The following is a 25,657-nucleotide window of genomic DNA, read 5'->3' as shown; positions in this document are numbered from 1 at the left end:
CTTCCCGGCTTGACAAGCACTACACAATTTGTTTTTGTCAAATGTAACATCTTTGACACCAACCACCATACCTCGTTTGAAGGCCTTTTTGAGTTGGCTCATGCCAATATGAGCTATGCGGCGATGCCAAAGCCAACCCATGGAGTTTTTGGAGAAGAGACATGTCGCCAAGCTTGCATCATTAGATGAGAAATCAACAAGGTAAATGTTACCATGTTGAAATTCTTTGAATATTAAGCTCTTGTCCTCCTTACTTGTCACTACAACCTCACTATCACTAAAGGTGCATATTAGTCTTAAATCAAAAAGTTGAGCAATAGATAACAAATTGAAACTAACCGACTCAACAAGCAACACATTAGAGATAGAAAGATCCTTGGTAATTGCTACCTTACCCAAACCTACCACTTTTCCTTTTGAGTTATCACCAAAGGTGACATGTTCATGATCTCCCACATCTTCATCTAGTGAGGTGAACATCTTTACATAGCCGGTCATGTGTTGTGTACATCCGCTATCAAGCACACAATGCTTTCCACCAGCTTTGTAGTTCACCTACACACAAATGAATCACTTTTGAGGTTTGGGAACCCAAGCAAGTTTGGGTCCTTTGACATGAGTTACTAAAGCTTTAGGAACCCATAGTTGGCGTGGTAGCTTTCCCTTCATGTGAGTGCCAATGAATTTTGCCTCAACTTTGCCACTTTTAAGCTTGCTTAATAAGAAATGATGTTCATTGAATTGAGACTTGTAATTAGGAGGCAAGGTAGGAGGTGAGCGAGTAGGAATTGGACACTCCCTTGTATGATGCCCGGTGATTTGACAATGTTGGCAATATGATCCAACTTCCTTGTTGAAGCATGCCTTGAGCTCCGGCGACTTGGGAAAATTTTCCGGAGGCTTGGGAAATGATCCAAGTCCATTTGTCCCAAAGTGTCTTGCATTGTGGAAGAGAATCTCCTTATGCAAGTATTCTCCCTTTGTCACATTGAACATGCATTTGGTCATGCTTTCAAGTTTCTCCTCAAGTTGTTTCTCCCTATCATGGTTAGTCTTTGAACAAGAAGGAGAAATATGATGACAAGTAGAAGGGTGAGGCAACTCCACAAGATCATCACAAGAAGTAGATATATTGAATTTGATGAATTCCTTTTGAGTTTCTTTTAGTTCTTCATCCAAGGCATCAAAGGCAAGGTCAAGTTCTTGATACTTCATACTTAAGTTGGCATAATCAATCTTAAGTTTCTTGTTGCATGAAGTAAGTGACTTATTAAGCACAACTACTTTCTCATGTTTAACATTCAATTCATTGTGCTTAGCAAGTAACTTGCTCCTCTCTAAGTCGCTTGATAGAAACAATACATGTATCATGAGTTTCTACTATCTCATTGTGTCTAATAAGCAACTCATTATTCGAGGCCTTAAGCTTAGCATATTCATTTTCAAAAACTTTGCATTTAGATTTGTACTTCTTGATCACTTGTTAGTACTCATTTAGGATGGTTTGCACTTCATTAGGAGATAAACTATGTTCACTTTCATCACTAGAGGAGTTGTCATCATCGCTCATCTTAGAGTTACCTCTTGCCATGAGACACATGGGTGGTGGAGGTAGAGGTGGATCATCATCACTGTCATCATGCATGGCAATCTCCACTATCTTCTTCTTGGATTCATCATCACTTGAATCTTCATTTGAGGATTCCCCATCGGTGATCCATTCTCCAAGAAAAGTCTTGATATCTTCTTTTCTCTTGAAAGACCTTTTCTTCTTGAAGTCCTTCTTCTCATGGCTTTTCTTTGAGTGCTTGTTATGATTGTCATCATCATCTTGCTTCTTGTTGAGCTTTGAGGGTTCGGGGCAATCATAGGAGAGATGCCCATATTTGCCACAATTATAGCACATCTTCTTGACATTGTCATTGCTTTTACGGGTACGGAATTTGTTCCTCTTTGGATCATAGTTGTACCCTTTTCTTGTTTAATCTTGACATCATCTTGGAGGTCTTTCTCATGAGTAGTGCAAGCTCAACATCACCATCCTCATCACTTGAATCTTCACTAGCGTCATCATCACTTGAGCTTGGTGAGGGAGCCTTGCACTTGTTTTTCTTTTTGGACTTGTGATCACTCTTAGCTTTAAGTGCAAAATCCTTCTTGGCATTTGGAGGATCAACTTCACCCATGAGAAACATCTCATGAGACCGAATTTTTCCAATGACCTCACCAACTTCAAGTGTTGCAAGATCCTTCTCATAAAGCAATGCGGTGACAATGTTGTACTTGGGCTTGTGTAGAGAATGTAGGACCTTCCGGATGATGTCACTAGTAGTCAAAGGAGAAATTTCAAGAGCATTAATGTCCTCAACAAGTACATTCAATCTAGCATATATTTGTTCAACTAACTCATTGAGGAACATTTTAAAATCATTGAGTTTTTCCTTAAGCACTTGGTACTTCTCCTCACGAAACTTTGTAGACCCAACATGAATGGTCTCAAGCCCTTTCCAAACTTCGTGAGCCATTTTCTTGCTATGGACAGGCGCAAAGATGACCTCACTAAAAGCATCAAATAAAACATTCTTGGCTCTAGCATGGTACTTAACTTGGTCTTCACTCCAATCACCAACTATAGGTTTTTCGGTGACCTCCCAACATATGACATGGAGGGCCTCTAGGTAACCCGTCATGTGGGCTTTCCAATAGCTATAGTTTCCTCCATCAAGTTTGGGCGGTCCACTACTCCCCGGGGCCATCTCTAGGATTTTAAGCCTATGAAAAGAGAGCATAAGCTCTGATACCAATTGAAAGGATCGAGCCCCAAGAAGGGGGGTTGAATTGGGACTTTCTCAAATTTCTAGAGAGTCCTTAACTTAGACTAGTATTGCCCAATCTACAAATTTGAAACCTACTGACTAGAGCACACTAGCAAAGGGTCCTTAGGTAGGAGAACATACTAACATGATCATCTTTCCTAGGAAGAACCACACTAGCAAGAACAAGTTCTAGTCAAGAGATCAAACTATCATGCATTTGTCCTAGTCAAACAAACAAGTAAAGAAGAGCAAGATCACAATAAAGGAAATTTAATGCTTGAATGTAAATGCGAAGGACACGAGACAACCGGATTTTTTCGCGTGGTATCGAGGAGTTGAAGCTCCCCCCTAATCCACGTTAGAGCAGCCACACAAGGGTATCGCTCCTTGCTTCACCAAGGAGCAAGTGATCACTAAAAATACTCCTTCTCCATCTCCGGAACGGCGAGCTTCACACCGTGTACAAGCTTCTTGTCTTGGGGCTCCCACAAACTCCAAGAGCTCACCAAGAACCTCCCGATCACCGAGACCGGCTAGGTGCCGTCAAACACCAAGAGTATCAAGCTCCTAAGCCTTCACTTGACCTACACTCAGTTGGCCCTAGGTCAAGCACACTTGCTACACTTGCAAAGGTTGAATTCTTCAAGGTTGAAGCACAATCAATGCACTAGATCTTCACTCTTTTGCTCAAAGCACTCTCTCTTCTTCTCAAGGGTGGCCTCGGGTATTCAATGTGTCAAAGGTAGTTCAAATGAGCTAGGGGTGCCCTTATATAGAATGGAGAGGGTCACATAGCCGTTGGAAGTCCACTGCAGAAAAATCGTGACCATCGGAAGAACCGACGGGTGAGAAATTGAAGGCGTCAGTTCAACCGGTCTCTCTGTGTCCAAATAGTAGTCATTGGGGGTTCTGACACAATATCCAGGCTTGCGTCATTGCACCGGTGCATGCTCCGTAGGGGCATCGGTTCAACCGGTGCTGAAGAGGTTCACTGATCAACTCAAACAAGCTTTCTGGAACATATTACATCCAATGCACCGATGGTTGATTCTGAAGCGTCGGTTCAACCGGTGCTGAAGACGAGTTGAGGTCCACCAAACATGCTCTCTGGAACAAAGTACATCTAATGCACCGGTGCTTTGCTTGGGACCATCGGTTCAACCGGTGCTATAGAGATTGTTGACTTGATTTCCCCTTTATCCAGAGAAGATAGACCGACAGGGGCGTCGGAACTTCCTCCAAGCGTCGGATGCACCGATGCCTTAGCATCGGTTAAACCGGTGCTGCAGTTTTTCTTGATTTTCAGCTGAATTGACTTGGAGTTGAATGTAACTTCGATTGTTTCTTCTTCCAAGTGTTGTGTCGACTTCTTTTGACTATCTTGGACTGTTTTTTGAGTGAGTGTGCAAGATTTCTAAGGCCAACTCAATTTTGGTCAAGCTACTAACTCACGAACCCCTCTTAATAGTACGGTCAAGAACTAGAAACTATAAAACCTAGCTAAATCAAGTGCCCTTCATCTCCTTGTGACACATGAGACTAGAAATATCCTTAATCTTTATAATTGAGTCATTGGCACGCATGATTGTTTCGAATTGAGGGGTCACATTTCATATTTCATATGAGACTAATCTAATCATTGATTTTTCTTTCAGAACACATGTTAGTCGCATACGATTGTCATTAATCACCGAAACTTAGTATTAGCATCTATCGGCCTAGATGCGCTTAATGTGCACAATGGCCAAATAGGGCGCCATAAACTGTGGGGATCGTTCCAGCAAGAATGACGGTGCTAGTAGGGAGCGCCAAGGGAGCAACATGTACCCAACCCGCTTGACCGGCAACGGCAGGGGATCTGTCGCTGGGAATTGTGCATTGCCGGCTTTTGCTGGAATGGCAACAGGGGAGCGTCACCTCAACTGCCACCACTACCGTCTGTGCGGCCGTCCTGAAAGCTCCTACTGGATCTGTAGGACACTGGTACCTCTCCTTCCCTGAAACCTACCCTTAAAAGCTCATCAGATCTAATGAGAGGTAGAGAGTTATGGTAATATATGGAAAGAAAAACAATTCATGTGCGAAGAAGTTAAATACTCGGATGTGATATAGCATTCCTCGTAAAGAAGAAAAAATAATACAAAATCATCCTAGTTGTGCCCAACACAACTACATGGAAGATAGTTGCTAATACATCCAACTTTAGTGTTCTTTATCACTCAGTGTTAGCATAGAGTATAGAGAGTGCTATCATATATTCACCATGAAAACAAAATTGCATGCTCACACACTTAATTAACTGATGATAACTATACTTAGTACTATTGTAAGGAGTTTGATTGGATCATGTCCAATGATGATCTCCCGACAGATTTTTTTTTTATTTTTACTTAGTTCCTGTATAGTGTGAATGAAATTTAAACTATGGATGACTGACACCTCACTGTGATGCTTGATTCCTTTTGTACCCACAATGTGTTTGCTTCGCCCTTGCCATCTTCACGCCCCCACAACCAATAAAAAATAACATAACTATTGACTTTGCCCTCTAGTTGCTCATTTGACCACTCACATAGGTGTACCCTTCACTTTGTAAGCATCGGTGCACATGAACTTGGATTGCTCCTGAAATTGTAAGCGCTTGCATCAGTTTTTGCAATGTGACAAGCGATGCTCAAATGCCATCTCTCTCTCCTATTTGGGCTTCACTCTATCCATACATTCTGGAAAATCTTAGATATGGCCAAAAATAAGGAGCGTAGTTTTGCTCCTTGTCCTTTTGTCAAGCAGACTATTGCTCGAAATCAGATTACTACAAGTCCATAACCAATCTCAGCTTTATTCTCAAACATGTCACATACATGTCCATAGGAAAGATACACGCGTGTTTTTCATTTTTCCCCGAGCAATCATATGAATGTTCAAATTCTACTTTGCTTCGAAGGAAAATACATACACAGTACAATTCTCTTGATATTCCTCTATTCTAAGGGTCCCCTAGATTCTTTTTGCGATGATTTTTTTTGGAAAAAAGATCATTTTTCTGATGAATGAGGCGCCCCTAGATTCTTGGACACTGACACTGACACAGTGACACCCACACGCTAGCACCCCCCTAAACTCTCTCCCTACCGTCACAAACACCAACCGCATCCACATACCAGTGCTCCGTACCGGATCCTCTTGTCCACATCCGCAGGCCACATCCCGGGCCACACGTCCCGCGGCTGCAGAGGAACCACCTCGCGCTGCCGTACCCGCTGATGCAGACACCCCTGTCAGCAAGCGGCGAAATGACGTCGTCGCTGACGTCACCGCGGCAAAAAGTAGGCGCCCTCTCGACCCGGTTCGACGGCGACGTGACGCCGTCAGGTTCAGAGAACCGAAGCAAGCAGGCGACCTGTTGGCCATGGTGTCCTGTCGACCGAGACCGCCGCAGGTCGCAGGATAGTACCCAGCGGCTGCACTGCACCACTGCCGGCTCGCCGCACGTGCCGGCGAAGGCATTAAAAATACAAGCTTGACCTCACCTAGAGGCGAGCTCACGTGCGGACTTTTTTTTTTGTTGACACTGTCGTCGTGGTGGTCGATCCGGTGGAGAATGATGCAGAGTGCAGGTGCACCTAGGCTCTATCCTCTTGGCCTTGCCGTCAACGCCTTGTCTGTTCTTTAATTTATCCTAGTAGTAGTTTTTTTAGTGATAAGATAGTGCTTGTTTACTTGTGACTTGGCTGTCACGGTAGAAACAAGCTAGATAATGTATGGTTATTGGATAGCAACCAAGTTTTTGTAGCGAGTCATTCAGTGTTTCCAAGAGGTGATTGCACGGTGTCGTGCGCAGTTTCGAAGAGGAACTGTAAAGATCCGATCTAATAGCAGTTTCTTTGAAAACTCTAGGATAAGCATAAATACAAAACTTTTCTAATATGATGGATAAAACTACTAGCAGTCAAGCGGTATACGTTAGGTTAATGGTTGTAATATCTAGAAATGGTAGTTTTTTTTAGATAAAGGATAGTCAATCCGGCCTCTATGACGAGGCATACACAGCAAAAAAAACAATGTTTGGAAAACAAAAAAGGCACACCAAACTCTAGAAAGACACGTAACTATTGGAAGCGATAGACATGCTTCCACCCTCCTTTAACTAAATCAAGAGCAACTGTCTCAAGATGTCTGCTCAAGTTGGAGAAAGCATCCTTGGCGCACATCGCGCTGCAACTGAGCCCAGAATCGAAACCAATATGTTCCCCTGAAGATGACCTGCAAAATCGAGTTAACTTTGATTTTGTTAAAAATAATATCATTGCGACATCTCCAAATCGCCCAACAAATAGCAGCAACCCCCACCCAGATGACATTCCTAATCTTTTTAGATTGATTAGACAGCCAAGAATTGAACATATGGCGCATTGATCTTGGTGGCGTAAAAGATAATCCTCCAAACCATTCTTGCATAAGGACAATTTAGGAAAAAATGTTGTATAGTCTCATTACTATTACATCCACATTATTTTTGGCTTCCTGTCCAATTCTTCTTAGCAAGATTATCCTTAGTTAAAAGTATCCCCTTTGAAGAAACCAGAGGAATCTAGAAATGGTAGTTACACATTGAGTCATCTGATGTTTTGAAATGGTAATTAAGCATGGCCGTGCACTGTTCGATAAAAGAAAATCTATAGGATTCGATTTGGTGGTGATTTTTTTAAAAAGGGATAAATATAAATATACGTTTTTTCCGACATATTGCGATGAACGATATGAGCAGATTTAATAATACCACCGGCAAGCCAGCTGGGACGCGCAGCCATGCGCTCTCTCCGCGCCTGTTGTAGGCTGCAAGGCGGCGGATACAATGGTGCTGACCTACGAGCATAGAATAAAGTGCTCGTTTTGGCTGGCAGTTTGTGAAGTAGTCATTTCTCTCTCTCTCTCTCAACGTAGGAATCAACCTGGTTATAGCCTATTATAATACTTCCTCTAAAGATTAGCTGTTATAAATTGTCGGAAATAACAGATCCACATAACTACCGTGTCCGGAGATTTGCACAACCGTTTGTTGCTGTATGCTTCTCTTAAATCTTGAAAAATTGGTAGAAGATTTAAACGGATGCAGCATCTTTGCTCCATTTAGAGGAAGCTTGAATTGTACTACTGTAAGAAGAATCCTTGATAATTCGCTATGACTGTTTCCTTTTTTTTTCTGTCTGAGATGAGAAAAAAAAATGAAGACAGCGGCCGCCGCTCCCTGTATCCAACGGTGTCCCATGGGTCGCCGACCCGGTCAAATGGACGTCAGCGTCCGGCGCAAGCGGCCGACCGCTGCCTCCAACCATCGGCGACCCCTGCCTGCCCCGGGCTTGCCCTGCCCGCTCCCCCAGCCGCCGCCGCCGCCGCCCCCAATCCCACCTCGCCCCCTCGCTTTGACCCCCCGGCGCCCGCGAACCTTCGTGCCCTTGACCCCTCCACCCTCCTCCCCTCTCTCTATTTATCCCCCTTCCCCCTCCGCTCCCCGCCTCCCCAAGAACCCCCCACTCCACTCCACTCAACCCGCCTCAGCCGCAGCCGGCCACCCCACCCACCGCAAGGAGCGAGAGCCACCAACCAAGAAGCAGCCATGGTGACGGCGGCGGCCGCGACGCAGCGCCGTGACGCCGAGGCGGAGCTGAACCTGCCCCCGGGCTTCCGCTTCCACCCCACCGACGAGGAGCTCGTCGCGCACTACCTCTGCGCGCGCGCCGCCGGGCGCAGCGCGCCGGTGCCCATCATCGCCGAGGTCGACCTCTACCGCTTCGACCCCTGGGAGCTCCCCGAGCGCGCCCTCTTCGGCCGCCGCGAGTGGTACTTCTTCACGCCGAGGGACCGCAAGTACCCCAACGGCTCCCGCCCCAACCGCGCCGCCGGGACCGGGTACTGGAAGGCCACCGGCGCCGACAAGCCCGTCCAGCACGGGGGCCGGACCCTGGGGATCAAGAAGGCGCTCGTCTTCTACCACGGGAAGCCTTCGCGCGGGATCAAGACCGAGTGGATCATGCACGAGTACCGTCTCGCCGACGCCGGCGGCAAGAAGCCCGGCAACGGCTCGCTCAGGGTAAGAACCAACGGCCTGCCAACCTCACCAAGTCTCTAAATTTCCACCATTTCTTGATGCGCCAAGGATTATTCAACTGTTCTTGATCGATTCGACGGGAATGCTGACGCTTTCGATGTTGGATTGGTTCGATCCTCCTGCAGCTGGACGACTGGGTGCTGTGCCGCCTGTACAACAAGAAGAACGAGTGGGAGAAGATGCAGCAGCAGAAGGAGAAGGCAATGGAGTCGGAGGCGTCGCTCTCGCACTCCCACTCCGACACGCGCACGCCGGAGTCGGAGATCGACGACGACACGTTCCCGGGGCTGGGCTCGCTGCCGGAGTTCGACGACATGGGCCCCGCCCCCGCCGGCGCCGTCCTGCCCAAGGAGGAGGTGCAGGACTTCGGCAACCTCGGCGGCGACGACTGGCTCGCGGGGATCAACCTCGACTACCTGCAGGTGCCCGGGGACGCCGACTTCTTCAACAACATGCCGCTATTCTGAACCTGAGCTCTGCTCTGCTCTGCTCTGCTCTGCTCCGACCCCGAGGAGGGATGCAGCTGCAACTGTGAATAGTTCAGATTTGCTTTCCATTCAGAGAAACAAAACTCCCTGCTAATGCCTGGTTGTGGTGCCGTAGACCGTAGTGGTGTAGTGCAGAAGTAGTGGTATGCAGGTCAGCATGGATTGGAGTCCTGTGTAGGATTGAAGCTCATCATTGGAGCTTGCGATCAGTGACAAAATTCTTTCGTTTCTGGTTCAGTAATTTATCATCTCTTAGATTTGTTCCTTCAGAATTCAGATGGGCAAACAGCATTCAGCCATTTTATGTTCGTTCCTTGTCTCTGAATATTGGATGGTCATCCCGTTTCTGCTTGTCCTTTTCGTTTCTGATTGTTCAGTGTGCTACACTTTACATTCAGGAATTGTTCTTAATCGAAGAGCACCACGTTCCTTTGCTTCCGTACAGGCCATGTTTCTGTTTGGTCAAATGTAGTAATGGATGTTCGGTTTCTGTTCAGCGGGTAGCACTGAGAAGAGGCGATGAGCAGTACAATACTTGTTTATTACATTGATCTGACCACATTGTCTCCTAAAAATAAGCAGACTCGTAGGCAGGAGCATTTTTTATGTACTCTGTAGAATTTTTATGTTACTCCTAAAAATATCTTTCTTGTTTGGTTGTTCAGATGGGTGGTAGATGGCTAGATGCCAATACAGAAGGCTTTTGTTCGTTGCCTCTGAATATTGTGTATTGTCAAACGTCAGATAGGTAGCACAATACGGATATAAAAAAACACTGTATTAGTCATTTTTTATTTAGTTCTGGAAAATATACTGCGGATCATGTAGCACAATACTGATACAAACAGCAGCCTTGATGTCGAAAATTTTTAGCCTTGAAGAGGCACAGTGTTAGCAGTCAGAACTACAAAACATTATAACTCAATGCTATATGGAGTTCTATATTTATCTGAGAACAGTAACAATGAGTTCTTTGAATCCTTGTACAGTTTGTTTATTTTCCAAAAAATTATAAAATGAAGCGCTGTGGGGAACCCACAGTTTTTCTTAAAAAAAAAGAGGAGCTGAAACTTCACTGCGTGTATAGCCCACGTCCAGACTTACCGAAACTTGTGAGTGAAAAATGGCAACAGAATCCAATCGATCGTAGTTGTGTAGATTGGAGCCGAATACCATCAGCAATCTTCAGAGCTTTGTCGAAACGATAACATTCAGAGTTGTTTCCAGTGCAGATTCTTCATCTTCCTGATATGTCTATCCAGATGATTGAGGTCCGGTGCAGCCTTTCCTTGCGTTAGCAGTGAGAGTGAGGTTGGTGAGCTCTGAACATTTGTACGTGTAGCAGCTTCCCCGTTTTTCCTGGTCTGTAGGTAACGGTGGTCTCTGCGAAGCATTTGGACAGATGCTGATGATACTGCGAATATGCTTGCTTTTTCACTGGATGAGCTGGAGGAGATGAAAGTTTAGCCGTTCAGAAACTTCCCAATTGACCACGTTGTCCCTATCAGGTCCCCAGCAGCGTGATGCCACAGCAACTACACTACTACAGCAAGTAGGAGTACTGTGTCGAACACAGCAGCGACACAGTGCAGTGTCTCTGAAGGAGGAATTTCTATGCAGTCCCTGGAAATATCTGGCAGATCATGACACCATGCGTTTGTCCACGATATTTCCAGATATCTGGCAGATCATACCACAGCAACGATCTGCTTTTTTTTTCCTTTCTGAAGTAATCCTTCACGATCTGCTAAATCTGGAAAAATCCGTGCTGCTCGTATGCAACCTTTAAATGGTTGTCGCTGCTGAAATCTTTCGCCGAGCTAGAAGGTTAATGATCAAATATTTTTATGATTTGAATTAAAACACTGGACACGCATCATAGAAATACAAATACTTTCTCCGCCCCACAAAGACTATTCATTTAGAAATTTTCATACATATTAGCAGTAGTGCAAAATGACCATGTTACTTCTAGTTAACTATAGCATTTGTGATTGAATATTGTGCAATTTATTTAATTTCTTAGATTCTCAATAAATGCAAACATATTGGAACTAGAAAAGTTAACTTAAACATTTGATTGGCTCTATACCCTTCTTTATGCAATTATTTTTTTGATATTTGATACTATTTTAATTAGATGAACTTTACTACATTATACTAACGCACAGTTTTTATAAGATAAAATTAAAGACTAAATGAACAGTCTTCGAATGATGAAGGGAGTACGTATTAACCGGGACCGTGGATCCTGCCTCTACAGTCCACCCACCCCGGATTATGGAATCCCACGAGCTGGCTCGCCATAACTTTTACCAGATTGTGTGATCTAACCATCGCACAGTCCAAGCTTTTACAATCCAGCTTCGAACAATCCACGATCTGAGGTGGATCCAAACAGGGTCTATTCGAATCGAAGGCTGTTAGTTGCTTGCTCGCAGCACGTGATATTTTTTTCCCATGTGCACGCCCAAAGTTTTAAATGGGGTCTTTTGCCAAGCTAGCAGATTGATGCATCATTTATTGGATGTTTGGATGGGTTTGAAGCACTCGATGCACATGGTACAAATGCAACACGCGCGTAGCATGCCCAAATCTGCGGCGCTGGGTGGTGGCCTCTTCCTTCTAGATGGTGAAACGACCGCTAGAAACGACAGCTGCAAATAGAGATGAAAACGGACAGAAATGAGCGGAAAAATCTTTCAACTATTTTCGTTGTTATATTTTATTACGAGAAACGAGAGCAGAAACGGAAAAACCAGGAACGGGAGCGAAAACAGACGGGAACCGAAAAATTTACCGGAAGATATTATTGTTTAATCTACATTCAACTTATATGAATATTACACTACACACTCCTTTATGCAAGCTATTTTTTTAAAAAAATATGATTAAGACTTCGTGTTTCCTATGTTTAAACATGAAGTGCAATGATTAATAATATTGTGGAACAAGAGAGGATATATGGTGTGTCTAATTTTTTTTCGGATTTTATAAATACGGGATTAATGCATAATCATTGCGGCTAAAAACACTACAAGAGATTTGACTATCCATGATGATCCATTATCGTCACAAAAAATATGGGTTTTCGTCATAGAAGCTTAATAGTGACATTTAGCCTGCGTCATGAGAATCGTCACAGAACGACCATCACAAAATAGTATTGGTGGCGTTCTTCACAAAATTGTCATAGAATGGAACTAGTTTGTGACGATTCACTTATCATCATTCAAACATACTTTATGACAATTTCTATAACATCATGTAATGTATTTTATGACGATTACATTATCATCACTAAATTTATACATTCTATGACGATATTTTTTATCATCCAATATCGCCAAAGCATCACAAATCCTCTGCATACATAGCTATTCTGTGACGAAAATATCTCCACATTGTCATAAAAGGATATCCAAATACACGTAGATGACAAATGAAAACCATTCAAAAGAATAAATATATATATTAGACAATCATCCTAGAATTCTTTTACTTATACAAGACCAGCACTTGGTCACAAGTATTCACCACCATATACAAATAAATATACACAAAAAGGACAGTGTGAACAAATGATCCTAAAGATGGTGGCCGCAATCATCGTTTGCCGTAGTTGATTCCAGTGTGCAGCTAACGCAAACATGGTTGACCACTGATGTTGACCATGTGAATGTCGACACTCTGCATGGTTTTCCCTGCTCACACAAACATGAATCAGTTGCCTGTTTAGATACGTGAAAAGACAAGAAACCACAATATAGCTGTAACATGGTTTCACAATCCACCGCTCCTTTGAAAAAAAAGATATCTACTCTAATTAAGGACATGAAAAGCTGTATAGAAGTCACATAAATTGATTTTCAGATGAGATAAGCTTCAACTGAAGTAAATCAATGGAAGCCAATTGGCTTGACAGAACATCTAGCTTCACGACATGTCACATTAATGATGCCTTTTAACTAATATGTGAAATTTCTTTCAGTCATCAGAGAGGAGATTAAGGAAATGCATCTATGAATTCCTAAGATTTGGGGCATCTCACGCACATATGGCATCTCAGTGAAAGAAGCAATAGAGATTTGGGGCGAATGGAGTGATTGTTACCTATAAGCTGCCGGCGGTGCTTGAATCGTGGACAAAGTCAAGGGCAGCTTGGATTGGACATGACCCGAACTCCAAATCCTGTCACAGGGAGAGAGCATATCGTGACTCATGAACCAAGAAAGAAACTGGATCTAAATTAAAGATCGAAATTAGTTGCAATGGATTGGGGGGATTGGGAGAAGTTGAGCACCTGCTCGGCGGCGTTCCTTGCGCCCAATGTAGCCATCCGCCATGGCGTGCGAGTACTCCGGGAGCCCGGCCGTGTACCCATTCTTGCCGCTGCGTATGGCCCCAGCAAGCAGTGTGCGCACCTCGCCGTAGTCCGCTCGCATGCTGTGCTGCGCAACAGGCTGAGGCTGGCGGTGATGGAGGCCAGAGCGACGAGGCAGGCAGAGGGCATCACCCCGCTGCGTGCGCCGGCGCAGCGGCGCTACGCATGGAACTTGGGGAATATGCCAGGCGCTTGGTTCTTGGTGCTGGTGGTGTGTGGTGCTTGGTTCTTGGTACTGAGGAGGGAGAGAGAACAGACGAGGGAGAGACGAAGGGATAAGAAGGGAACGTGTGGACAGGAGCGCTTGGATTCCAAATTTTGAAGGCCGCCCGCGCAGGAGATAGCGGGGGTATTTTCAGTTATGGAAGGTTGGCCGCCAAAACTTTCAAAATAAAAGTTTGCCCGCCAAAATTTTAGATGCCGAATGTAGTATGTCTGGCCTTTTTATCTGAAAATAATATGGGACTCATATTTTGCCTAAGAATTTTGCTATTAAAAATATTTGAACTAATAATCACCTTGTATCACAAAAATATTGAACTACTAACAAATTAAATGATTCTATCAAATAGACCTATTGAAAAATACTAATAAAAAATTGAACTAATAATCACCTTGGTCTGTTTGGATCTATGGGTTATTTTTTAGCCCACCCCCGAATAGCCAAAAGGGAGCCAAATAGGAGGGCTATTTCATTTAAGGGCTATTTTCTTGAGTTAAACTTTAGCCCTCAAAATAACTCTTGGCTATTTCTCCGAACAGGGCCCTTGTATCAATGTAGCTTGCTAGTCAATATGATAACTATGAATGTACGCTGTCAGTTAACACTAAATGGGATTACCTCTTTCGTTTCATTTTTAAAACTTTTTTGGGACCTTAAAAAAGATGCATGCACTGTAACCATCCCTACCATCCTAGAGTAGCCGCTATTGCTCGTCGTTGCTCGCACACATATGAAAGAAAGTGTGTCCTTTTGAAAATAGTATTATTGAGTAAAACTATTAATAGTCTTTTTTATGTAAGCAAACATATGAAATAAGGTTTTGTTATATTTTGGTGTGAAGAAGTAATGTTAGCTCTTAATCATATTGAGAGGGAAGACTAGGACTTCAAAGGTGTACTCTCCCTAGAAGGCTAAATGAAGAATAAGTTTATGATGTTTGGTATTTAGTGACGAACCTACATTTATCATGAAACAAAAACGTCACTAACTATTTGATATTTGACGACAAATTTGTCATATCGTCATTGATTGTTGCATCTTTTGTGACGAAAATTCATGTTCGTCATTAAGGTACTCGTCTACCTTAGATTAGTGACGATATTGCTTAAATCGTCACAGAATGGCAGCTATTCTATGACATTTTCATTTTTCTTCATTTAGATTTTCATCACGGATACTCATATTTCTTGTAGTAACGAAACCCGTAAATACGGACATGATATACCTCTTTCCGTTTCCCGTCCTATTTTCATATTTATTCGTAATACAAAAATGAATGTGAAAATATAGAAATATGAACGGGAGCGGGATGGGATTTTGTTGGTCAGTTTTCATCGTTAGCTGCAAGCAAACGGACGTAGTAGCCGTGCCACCGAATTTGGTCGTACGACGTGTGAGTGCAACGCCATCACCAGCTCACGCCTGACGACGGCAGGCAGTAGACGCGTAGAAATATAAAAGTATGCTGCGGTGTGGCCGTGTTGATGCCAGCTAGCTCTATCCCTCACAGCTCGAAAACAAGCTGTGGCGATGATTTGAATGAAGTTTCGAAAATCGTTGCGGGATGCCTCGAGAAAACAGATGACAAATTCACGAATGAAGGAAAGATTTTTAATTTAAAGCTATAATTGGTAGTTCAAGCGTCAACGTCAGGATGGCCGAGTGGTCTAAGGCGCCAGACTCAAGTTCTGGTCCTCTAACGAGGGCGTGGGTTCAAATCCCACTTCTGACATTTTGTGTATCCCTTTTTTTCCCGGCCTTTTTAATTGTTCCGTTTATTCCGTTATTGTAGATATTATAGATTAGATTAGAAAAGAATATATTTTAGCACCTGTCCGTATCAGTGATAGAGCTACATCTATTATTTCCATGGTTAGTACCAAAATACCGCTGTGATTTGATTGCAGAAATATCTAGTGTGTATGCGGTTACGACACCAAAGAACAAAGCATGTTAATTGCAGAAATATTTGGAATCCGAAATATTTAGAGAGATGGGATGGTTGGCCCAAATACCCTGCGGCCCAGAGCAAGCCCATGAGCAGACCAGCACCAAGCCCAGCCGCCGCCTCTGTCCTCCTCCATCGCTGGGCTGCGCGCCAACCAGCCCACGGATTCGTTCTTACCGATCGCACATTGTAAGTCAGATCAGAGTTGAGACTACTGCTACGTTTCGGTCGACAGAGATTGGGCGATGGGATAGCTTTTTCACCTCGCAGCTCCAAAGTGCCAACCACCAGCCAGAATTTATTTTGGATCTATCGACCATCGCTATCGGACACAGTTTGTGTGATTGACATGATCTTTAATCCAGACAATTGACCGTATTAAAAAGTTTTTTTAGTTACAAATCTTGTAATAACATTTTTATCTGAGAAGTATGAACATTTATTAGAATAATGGCCTACATTTTGTATATTCTTGTAGCATTTACAGACAGAGCTCCTAACATTATTTTTTTGGTGGTATAAATTTAGGCAATTAGTATAATTTTTGGCATGCCCATTCAAATATCAACCAAAATTTACAATTAATCACAAAAATCGGAGGAAACTTTACAGTCATTCAGAGGCCACGCTGTCTTCTTGCACTGCCCTGCCTAACCAAACTGTATTAACCCCCTTCTCATTGTCACCGATGGAACAAGACTTTCTATTTTCTATTTTTATTTAAACCTTACTATCAAATCACAGCACCGCTGGATCATCTCCAAATTAAAACAGTTGAGTAGTTGGGAAACATTTGATACTGATGTGCTGCTGCTTTGTCCTGATTGGCGCCAATGGGCCAACCGCCAAGTGTTCGACCGGGGTCCTCACAGCCACGCTACGCCACGTCCTGCAGCGACGCCGTTGACATCACCTCAGTGTTGAGCGTGGACGACGACGTCGACGGCATGGACGCCGGCTCGGCCGTCGCGGCAGACGACGAGGCCGTGACCTCCGAGCTCTCGGCGTCGGGAGACAAACCGTCGCCGTCGCCGTTGATGAGACGCGCGCTGTAGTCGGCGAGCATGCCCTTGAGCAGGCCGAGCACCTCGGCGATCTCCGGCCGCTCGTGCTTGTACGGGCGCACGCACCGGCACGCCAGCGCGAACACGGCGCGCACGGTGGTCCGGTCCCACGCCGGCCCGAGCCGCCGGTCCACCATGGCCTCGGCGGCCGGCCCCGGCTCGCCGCCGGCCTCGGTGACGGCCCAGTGCGCGGCCTGCACGATGGATTCGGCGCCCCCCGACGGCGTCGGCACCACGGCGCGCATCCCCGTGGCGAGCTCCAGGAGCACGACGCCGAAGCTGTACACGTCGGCGGCCTCCGAGACGTGGCCGGCGCTGAAGCTCTCCGGGTCCACGTACCCGCGGGTGCCGCGGATCTCCGTGGACACGTGCGTCCCGCCCTCCGGCACGATGCGGGACACGCCGAAGTCCGACAGCTTCGCCGCGCCGGACTCCGACAGCAGCACGTTGGTCGGCTTCACGTCGCGGTGCACCACGGCGCCGTCGCGGAGCCCGTGCAGGTAGGCGAGCCCCTCGGCCACGTCCACGGCCACCTCCAGCCGGCGGCGCCACGGCAGCTCGCCCTGGAACAGCGCGCGCCACAGGTTGCCGCCGGCGAGGTACTCGTACACCAGCACGTGGTCGCCGCCGCGGCCGCCGGGGCAGTAGCCGACGAGCGTGGTGAGGTTGCGGTGCCGCAGCTTGGCGAGCACGGCCACCTCGGCGTAGAACTCCGACACCTTCTTCGCCCGGTATATCTTCTTGATGGCCACGCGCTGCCCCGACGGGAGGTGCCCGAGGTACACCTTGCCGGCGCCGCCGGTGCCGAGCAGGAGCTTCTTGTCGTACCCGTTCGTTGCCTGCATCAGCTCCGCCTTGGTGAAGATGTACAGGCCTTCACGTGGCAGGGGCGGCAGCGACGCCACGGAGTCGTCGTCGTCGCTCGAGTCGTCACCGCTCTCGCTGTCCCCTGCAGTCAGCCTACGCCGGCGACGGATTCTTGCAATTGCCACGGCGGCGAAGCCGACGCAAACGACAACCGCCACACCTGCCGCCGCCGAGCCGGCGGCGACGCCGACGGTGTTTTTGCTCGAGGTAGAGCTGGGAGCGGCTGGCGCGGGAGGCGATAGGGTGGCCGAGGCAGCGGCCGGCGGCGGTGGTGAGGGCACGAGGTCGCCGGTGCCGAGGCTGTTGACGTTCTCAAGGACCTGGAGCATGCAGAGCGCGTAGGCGCTGTAGCGCTGTAGCGGCGGCGGCGCGGTGGACCAGACGGCGACCGTGGCCGCCATCCCACAGGGCACGAACTCCTTGGTGCGCGCGCTGGCCAGCATCTCGTAGGTGGTCGCGATCACCGCGGTGCGGCACACGGAGCAGCCCGGCGTGTCGGGCGCGACGCTCGGCGCGCGCTCCAGACCCGGCGCGGCGCAGAGGCGCGTGGCGTTGGGCAGCGCGCTCGGCGCCAGCGCGCGCACGCCGTCGATGGTGGCGAGCTGGCAAGGGCGCGACCCCGCCGCGAGCTTGCCCGGGTCGCCGGTGAGGTCGCAGGAGCCGTTCCCGGCGAGTTGCGACCGCGACACGAGGCCGCCGGCGAGAAGCGTGGAGGCGAAGGCGTCGGAGCACGCGGCCGCGGGCCCGCGCGGGAGGAAGGCCTCGCCGGTGCGGTTGGCGTGGTCGGCGGCGGCGAAGATGTAGGCCGCGAACACGTACCAGCAGCAGCCCGTGGCGCCCGGCGCCGCCGTGGCGTTCGCGTGGCACTCGCGCGGGATCATCTGCGCCGCCGTCGCCAGGTCGAACGGGCACGACGGAGCATCGTTCGCCGGGCCCGGCGCTGCCCGGCCCGCCGCCGCGGCGGGTGGTGGCGCCAGCGCGAGGAGGAGGAAGGCGGCGAGGCAGAGCATGTCGTGTGGGTTCCGTGGCGACTGGCGAGGGAGCTCAGGGAGTGGACGACGTGGCCATAAATGCGAACGGGTCAGAGCATGGGAGGTGGGGGTTGTGACATTTGACTTATACGAAGTGTCACTCACTTTGACAAAAAAAAAATCTTTGAAGGAAAACTTTGACAAAATTTGGTTCGCCGCTTCACCTGAGTAAGGGTAGACCCTCTGCCTTCAGGCTTCAGAGCATGACTGTATTTATAATTTTCCTTCCAACTTTTAGCATTGGCTAAGTGAATGTTTCTTTACATCACCGAACTAGGTAAATATTTTCTGAAATTCAAAATTTTTCTTTTTGTCCGAAAACAGATGCTTATGAATAGGCACACAAATGTACCCCTATGAAATATGAATACATATTTGTCCCAAAATGACAGTGGGTTGTTATACTAAAATGCTCCGTCATACATTTAGTTCAACACCACAACCTCGGATGAAATTAAAGATGACTCAACGATGAATCGATGATCGGTTGGTGCAACATATAGAAAAGCATGCATTTTGATTCGGGTGCAGCTGTGCTGGAGAAGTTGTGTTCGAAGTAGCATATAGTAGCACATTCAGCAAACATCCTAGCAGAGAACCACCATATACTAACAGCAGAAACAGAAGCTTTCAGACATCCATGGAAGCGAACCGTCCCAGTTTGTGGATTCAATGATGGGTCTAAGAACGTATGCGAAATGCAAACCTTAAAGTAGTCAATATTCAGAGAGAGAAAAGAAATTCAAAACCTGAAGATTGTGATCGAGATTACAGTGGATATTCAACGTTGACAGGCTGGTATGGTACATTCTTTAACATCCAAAAAGGAATCCTCGCTGAAGTCATGATTATGAGATATCTTACTTTTTTCACTATGTGTTAGTGTCAATCAAGTATTCAAGTCAGACAATCAGTCAATATACCAACTTAGAATAAGATTACTAGATCACTTGTGTTTTCACACCATGTTCTGAAACGAGGTCGATGGCGATGATGAGGAATTCAACCGAATTTTTGGCTATGGAGCGTGGAAGTTGTTGATGGCCCAGATTGGTCAACGCTCTGCAAGCTAGGCAACCTGTGAAATCTAGTACTGACTCTGATCAGGAGGTCAACCTCTGTTAAAAGTTTACAAGATCCCATCGATGGTTGACTTCAAATTTTCTTTCTCCAATTCAGTTCTGTCAGGTATTTTTTTTTTAAAAACAATCCATTTTCCTTGTCATAGAGAGTTGTAGAATAACATTAAAAAAATAAAATAACATTCAGTTTCTGAACTGCCAGCTTTAGACTGAGGACATATATCATACAGTATTAGTGCTGATCATTAGGGCTTCAGCTACCGTGTGTCCAAGTGCTAATTACCTTTTCTTTGGATCTTGATCTTGTGCTATCTTTCTGTCCTCGTGGCTTGGTGATGCACCCACTCTTTCCCCTGCCAGTAGCAGTATGAAGCAGGTCAACAAGTTACCTAGGAAATTTAAAACAAAATTGTGAAAATGCTGCAACTTCAACAGAAATATTCTATTCATAGGTCTCAGAGTAAATTTAAGAACTTATAGATATATTCAGAAACTTTTGAAACTAAATTTTCGACCTGCATTTTCAAATGGCGCTTTAAATTTATGAACTTCAGGGCACAACATTAAAAATGGCGCATTCTAATGAGGTGGTGGACTACCACTGACGCCCCATTTGAATAAAATTTGTGTCAATGGCTAGTGGTATCATCCTCACTGTTTCCGCCGCTACCGGAAGCTCTGGGAAGACAGGATCATGGCCTCCACTAAGCACATGGTGGTATGCATCTGCCTAGGAAGCCAGGGGCTGGTCCCCTCTCTCCAGCGACCTGTAAGTATGGGAAAGGAGACTGTATGATCATGAGGAGAATTTATGCTGGTGATGACACCGCTTCTTTTGCCGTTTCATCGGACAACATTGAGGAATTTGGTGTTGCACTTTGAAAATGTGAAGAATGTTGCTGTAGAGGTTCTCTTGCATCTGCACTCTAGCTGGACCATCCCAGGCAAAACATATATTGGCAGTTTCCTGATACTATGTCGAAATATTTGTATTTTTCAGAAATCCAATAAAAATAATGAAAAAGAAGGAGAATTCGCTTGAGTCATTCATCTTGTTATAAGGGATAATGTGGTTGGCCCAAATCATGGGAGTTGGGACCAAAATATGCATGGCAAACTGGCTGGGCTAGTATCTATTTCACTCTCTAGCAGTTGAGCTTTTCTTTCATGTCCGTTCCGGTACTAGTCTTTAAGTAGATTCCTGCTCTGTTTTAATCTGCACTCCTTTATGCAAAGCACCCAATTTTTTATTACCACTCATATATTGTTACTATTCTTTGGAAAATATATCCTTCTTTTACATAAAAGAATAATACAATTTCCCTGCTACTACTACCCCATTTCTCGTATCAGAATGTGTGCACATGGCGGGCATAAGTGCAGATTCGATGATAAGAGTTCCTCTGTTGTGTGCTCCTGGAAACGAAATGGATGCACTTTCCAGATTTTGAGCAAATAATTCTTGCAAAGGTTGCTAGTGCAACTTTTGTTTTGACAAATTTAGCCAAAAGTTTCTTGTTTTTAATTATTAAAGCACGTTTATTTATCAAACTTTCATAAAAAGTAGATGGAAAAGTGACTGCTTTCCCCCTTGATTAACAGCCCTTTTTTTTTTCCAGGAGGGCTGCAGAGGTGCCCCCGGTGCCAGCCCCGGGGATCGAACCCAGGCTGCCGGCGTGGGTAGGGGTGAAAGCAGCCGGGATCGGTCGGGAAAATACCCTAACCACTTTTATTTTCATATTTTTATTCGGAAATGAGAACGGGAACGGGAAACCACAGTCGGGAAAACGGAATCGGTTATGCGGGATATCGGAAACGGTACAATTCGATCGGAGACATATCGATAACGGTCGGAAATCGATACTCAAAAGCGGAAATTATGAATCATTAATCCCTTCAAAAATTACAGACAAATAGTACCATAGTGCTCATAGGTTACGGTATAAGGATATGATACAACTATAAGAGAAAAAAAAAATATGATATGCATTAGACAAGGTTCAAATCATTCTCCTGCAGATCGGCACAAGAGCAGGGGCGTAGACATGGGGGCAGGGGCCTGGCCCCCTATGGCTCCCAAATTTACATTGAAAATTTGAATTTTGATTAAATTTTTATATAAATTAGTATGATTGCCCCCCTAATAATGAAAAAACAAATTCCTGGCTCCGCCCCTGCACAAGAGGGCATAATTAGTTGAATGAGAAGTAAATATCAAATATTTTTATAGTGGACACAACAATTTACTTTTAATTGTCATGAAATACTTGAAAGGAAAGAACGGTAAAGAAAAAAAGAAAAAAGAAAAAATAAATGAAAAAGGCCATCATATCTGTTGATCGGTGATGCTCCTTTCAATTTGTTGGGCCACGTGGTCTCCTCCAAATGTGCGTGGGCACATCATGGCGCACAGGCACACAGCGCCAGCCGCCAGGCCGGCAGCATCTCAGGAGCATGGGCAGCCAGCCAGCAGCACCGCAGGAGCTTTAGGCTTTGTTTTACATGTTTTTGTAAAAAAAATTTGCGTGAGAATCTTGCCAATTTGAAGTACTAAATGAAGTCTATTTACAATTTTTTTTACAGATGGGTTGTAAATCGCGAGACGAATCTAATGAGCCTATTTAATCCATGATTTGCAACAGTGATGCTACATTAATCATTCGTTAATTATTAATTAATTATGGATTAATTAGCATCATTAGATTCGTCTCGCGATTTACAACCCAACCATGTAAAAAGTTTTATAAATAGACTTCATTTAGTACTTCAAATTAACAAAATTTCTTTACACTTTTTTGCATTTACGGTTTTTTTGCGTTTACGGGGTGGGAGGGCCTTACTCCCACCTCGCCGAGCGATAGAGTAGAGGCGCCGAGCGATATAGTAGAGGCAGGCAGGTGAGCTATAAATTAGACCGAGAGGGATGACTTGGGTCTTTGTCAATGCTTAGTCATGGGCCTTGCCTGATGGATTTGGGCTATGGGCTGGCGTGAGTGCAGCCCATAAACGGGATTCCCGTCAGGATTTTCCCGAATAAAAAACGGGAACCGACCATTCGGTCGGAAAAAGTCTCTTTCTGATTTCGATTCCGGATTCGCTGTATTCCCGGTTTTTTCCCCCGATTTCGATATCTTGATAGCAATATGAGAAAAATAAAGTTTATTAGTGCCACCGATTTTATTCCACAAGTAATTCAGAGATGTGCAGCTAGTTTTTATTCCAGCAGGTTAGCATCTTATGAGTGTACGCCATTGGGTTCGTAAGATATACGCTAATAATTTCATTGAGTGTAAGATATATACATTAAAATTTCAATGAATAATGCATGTGCATTTTCCAAGGCATACACGCCGTTGGGTTCGTAAGACATACACGCTAATAATTTCTGTAAGATATATACATTAAAATTTCATTGAATGTGCTGAAATTGAAACTATTGCATACCTATGTTTTGATTAGAATGCAAATAATGCATGTGCATTTCCCAAGGTGCCTGCTCCATAGAATAAGATCGTGATGCTTTGATAGGGACCTGCCTTATCCTCAAATTGTTGGATATAGCAACCTATTGTGGCAACAGAACTTATGATTGTCTGCCTTTCCTTACCCATGTACATGGAAGTGACTACATGGTGGAAAAGACTTTTACCTCCTGTAATACTCCATGTTGAATTACAAACTGAATTGTAACCTGGACTTTTTCTATGAGTTAGAAGAATCAGAAAGTATGAAGAGAGAGGCTCACAAAGTTTCTGTGGAAGCATCTGGTTCTGCAGGTTAGCCAAGTTCCAAGAAAATGAAGTTTGATGAGACTCAGGCCAAATCTGGAATAGGAAAGAATTTGGAAACCTCAGCAGCAATTTTTTTTTGGTATGAGCAGTAGTACCATGCAATTTCAGTCTCATGCTTCTGAAAAGATATCCTTCTCTGCTCCTGGAAAAATAAATATGGAAAAGGAAGGTTCTGAAAAAGGAAGGAAGTCAGCAACTGACACTCTCCCTATATACCTTGAAGACAATGAAGCAATTCCTGCTGCTACTTATCAACCCAATCCAGAAAGGGGGGACAATGACAGTAGCACTGATTTTGAGGGAGAAGTTAACAAGGTCATGGATGGCAAACACTCTCAGTCAATCAATAGGGTTTGGATGTCTCAACATGAACAGCCTTGTGTGAAAACACAAGGAGTGTTCATTCTTGAACTTGATAAAAAATGTGCATGTTGCTACCCCTGGAAAGCAAAACTTAGAGGAAGATATGGATTTCACTAGGATGATCAACTCTTGTGAACTTATGCAGCAGCAAAGAGAGGAAAGAAGGTGGAGTGAAAGACTCCAGAATCAGGCTGAAAAAGAAGTGCTGGTGGGGAAATCATCCAAGAAGAATTCTACCAACAAGAAGAGACCTCTGTCAGGTAATCCTATTCCCACCTATAACTCTTTCTCTATATTAGACAATGAAGATATTGTTGACAGAATTACAGATATGGGTGTCCCTGTTTCTAGTGAGAATTATGAATCCATTAATTTGTTAAAAGAGCTTGAACATGCTAGAAATCTTCTGACTCAGAAGATTTCTAGCATGGCTACAAACTCAAATAACATTCCCTCCTCTCCTCCTATTTCTGAACCTAAACAAACTGAGGATGTGCTAGAGTTGTTGGATTGGGAAGATGATACTTCTCATGTGAGCATAGAGTCTCATATCTTATCAACAAAAAGAATCAAAAAACCTCCGAGAAGGTTATCTTTCTCTGTATCTAAGAAGAAGAAAGGGATTAGCAAGAGAAAAGTTTGCAACCCTTCTCAACTAGATACTATGGACAAGGGAAATCCTGGTCCTACTAAAACTCTTCTTAATAATAAAAAGATTGTTATTAAATGAAAGCCCTCATATGGAACTGTAGGGGCATAAAAAAGAAAGGTGTCTCCTCTTTTCTTAGAAATCTGATTCTTGAGCACAAACTTCACATCATTGGTCTACAGAAAACTATGCAAGCCAATATTGATGATAACCTTCTTAGGAAGATTGATCCCTCTCATGATTACCTCTGGAAATGGATTCCCTCTAAGGGTAGATCTGGTGGCATCCTAAGTGGAGTAAGAATGGAATTCTTGGATGTTGGTTCCTTCAAGGAAGGAAACTATATTCTCCAATTGAACCTGTGGGACAAGGAAAACAAGGTCAAATGGAATTTCTTGAATGTATATGGATCACCACATGAAGATCACAAAGCTGATTTCTTAGCTGAATTAGCAACCTTTTGTGGTGCTAGTCAGGAACCCACCCTAGTGGGAGGAGACTTCAACCTGATTAGATTCTCCTCAGAAAAAAACAAGCCAACCCCTCTCTCTAGACACTCACGGACTTTTAATTCTGTGATTGCTTGTTATGATCTCATAGATTTGAAAATGACTGGTGGAAAATATACTTGGTCAAACAACCAGAATCCACCTACTCTGGAAAGACTTGATAGAATCCTGGTGGGTAAAGAATGGTAATATCTTTTTCCTATGGTCAGAGTTCAGAAAATGCCTAGAGAAGTTTCTGACCATAACCCACTCATTCTTACTACCTCTTCTCAGCAACCTCTAAAAAACCTTTCCTTCAGATTTGAGTTATCTTGGTTGAAGGATGACAAGTTC

The 25,657-nt window shown here is 45.0% G+C and overlaps 2 protein-coding genes, 1 long non-coding RNA gene and 1 other non-coding gene across 4 annotated transcripts; 2 read left to right on the top strand and 2 right to left on the bottom strand.

The window, feature by feature from the left end:
* Positions 1-8,219: 8,219 nt before the first annotated feature.
* Positions 8,220-9,764, top strand: LOC120659751 (NAC domain-containing protein 67-like). The gene is made up of 2 exons (XM_039937977.1): positions 8,220-8,907; positions 9,051-9,764. The coding sequence occupies exons 1-2, from the start codon at positions 8,434-8,436 to the stop codon at positions 9,390-9,392; spliced, it is 816 nt and encodes a 271-aa protein (XP_039793911.1). The 5' UTR covers positions 8,220-8,433; the 3' UTR covers positions 9,393-9,764.
* A 3,085-nt stretch (positions 9,765-12,849) lies between these two features.
* LOC120659753 lies at positions 12,850-14,032 on the bottom strand. The gene is made up of 3 exons (XR_005669162.1): positions 13,717-14,032; positions 13,527-13,604; positions 12,850-13,117 (listed from the first exon to the last, which is right to left on the bottom strand). It is a non-coding gene; the product is annotated as an uncharacterized LOC120659753 (long non-coding RNA).
* A 1,636-nt stretch (positions 14,033-15,668) lies between these two features.
* TRNAL-CAA lies at positions 15,669-15,752 on the top strand. Its single transcript has one exon. It is a non-coding gene; the product is annotated as a tRNA-Leu (tRNA).
* A 748-nt stretch (positions 15,753-16,500) lies between these two features.
* LOC120659750 (proline-rich receptor-like protein kinase PERK3) lies at positions 16,501-19,013 on the bottom strand. Its single transcript, XM_039937976.1, has one exon. The coding sequence runs from the start codon at positions 18,907-18,909 to the stop codon at positions 16,846-16,848; it is 2,064 nt and encodes a 687-aa protein (XP_039793910.1). The 5' UTR covers positions 18,910-19,013; the 3' UTR covers positions 16,501-16,845.
* Between the last annotated feature and the right edge of the window lie 6,644 nt (positions 19,014-25,657).

This window comes from Panicum virgatum, chromosome 2N, assembly GCF_016808335.1.
Source record: "Panicum virgatum strain AP13 chromosome 2N, P.virgatum_v5, whole genome shotgun sequence".
Classification (NCBI taxonomy): Eukaryota; Viridiplantae; Streptophyta; class Magnoliopsida; order Poales; family Poaceae; genus Panicum; species Panicum virgatum.
The sequence above is the reverse complement of the archived record's forward strand: the minus strand, read 5'-3'. Positions and strand labels throughout refer to the sequence as shown.

Excerpts from the sequence above, each read along its gene's own strand:
- LOC120659751 (XM_039937977.1), top strand. The coding sequence starts at position 8,434 with ATGGTGACGGCGGCGGCCGCGACGCAGCGCCGTGACGCCGAGGCGGAG. Across the intron at positions 8,908-9,050 it reads CCGGCAACGGCTCGCTCAGG|CTGGACGACTGGGTGCTGTG; the intron begins GTAAGAACCAAC and ends ATCCTCCTGCAG.
- LOC120659750 (XM_039937976.1), bottom strand. The coding sequence starts at position 18,909 with ATGCTCTGCCTCGCCGCCTTCCTCCTCCTCGCGCTGGCGCCACCACCC.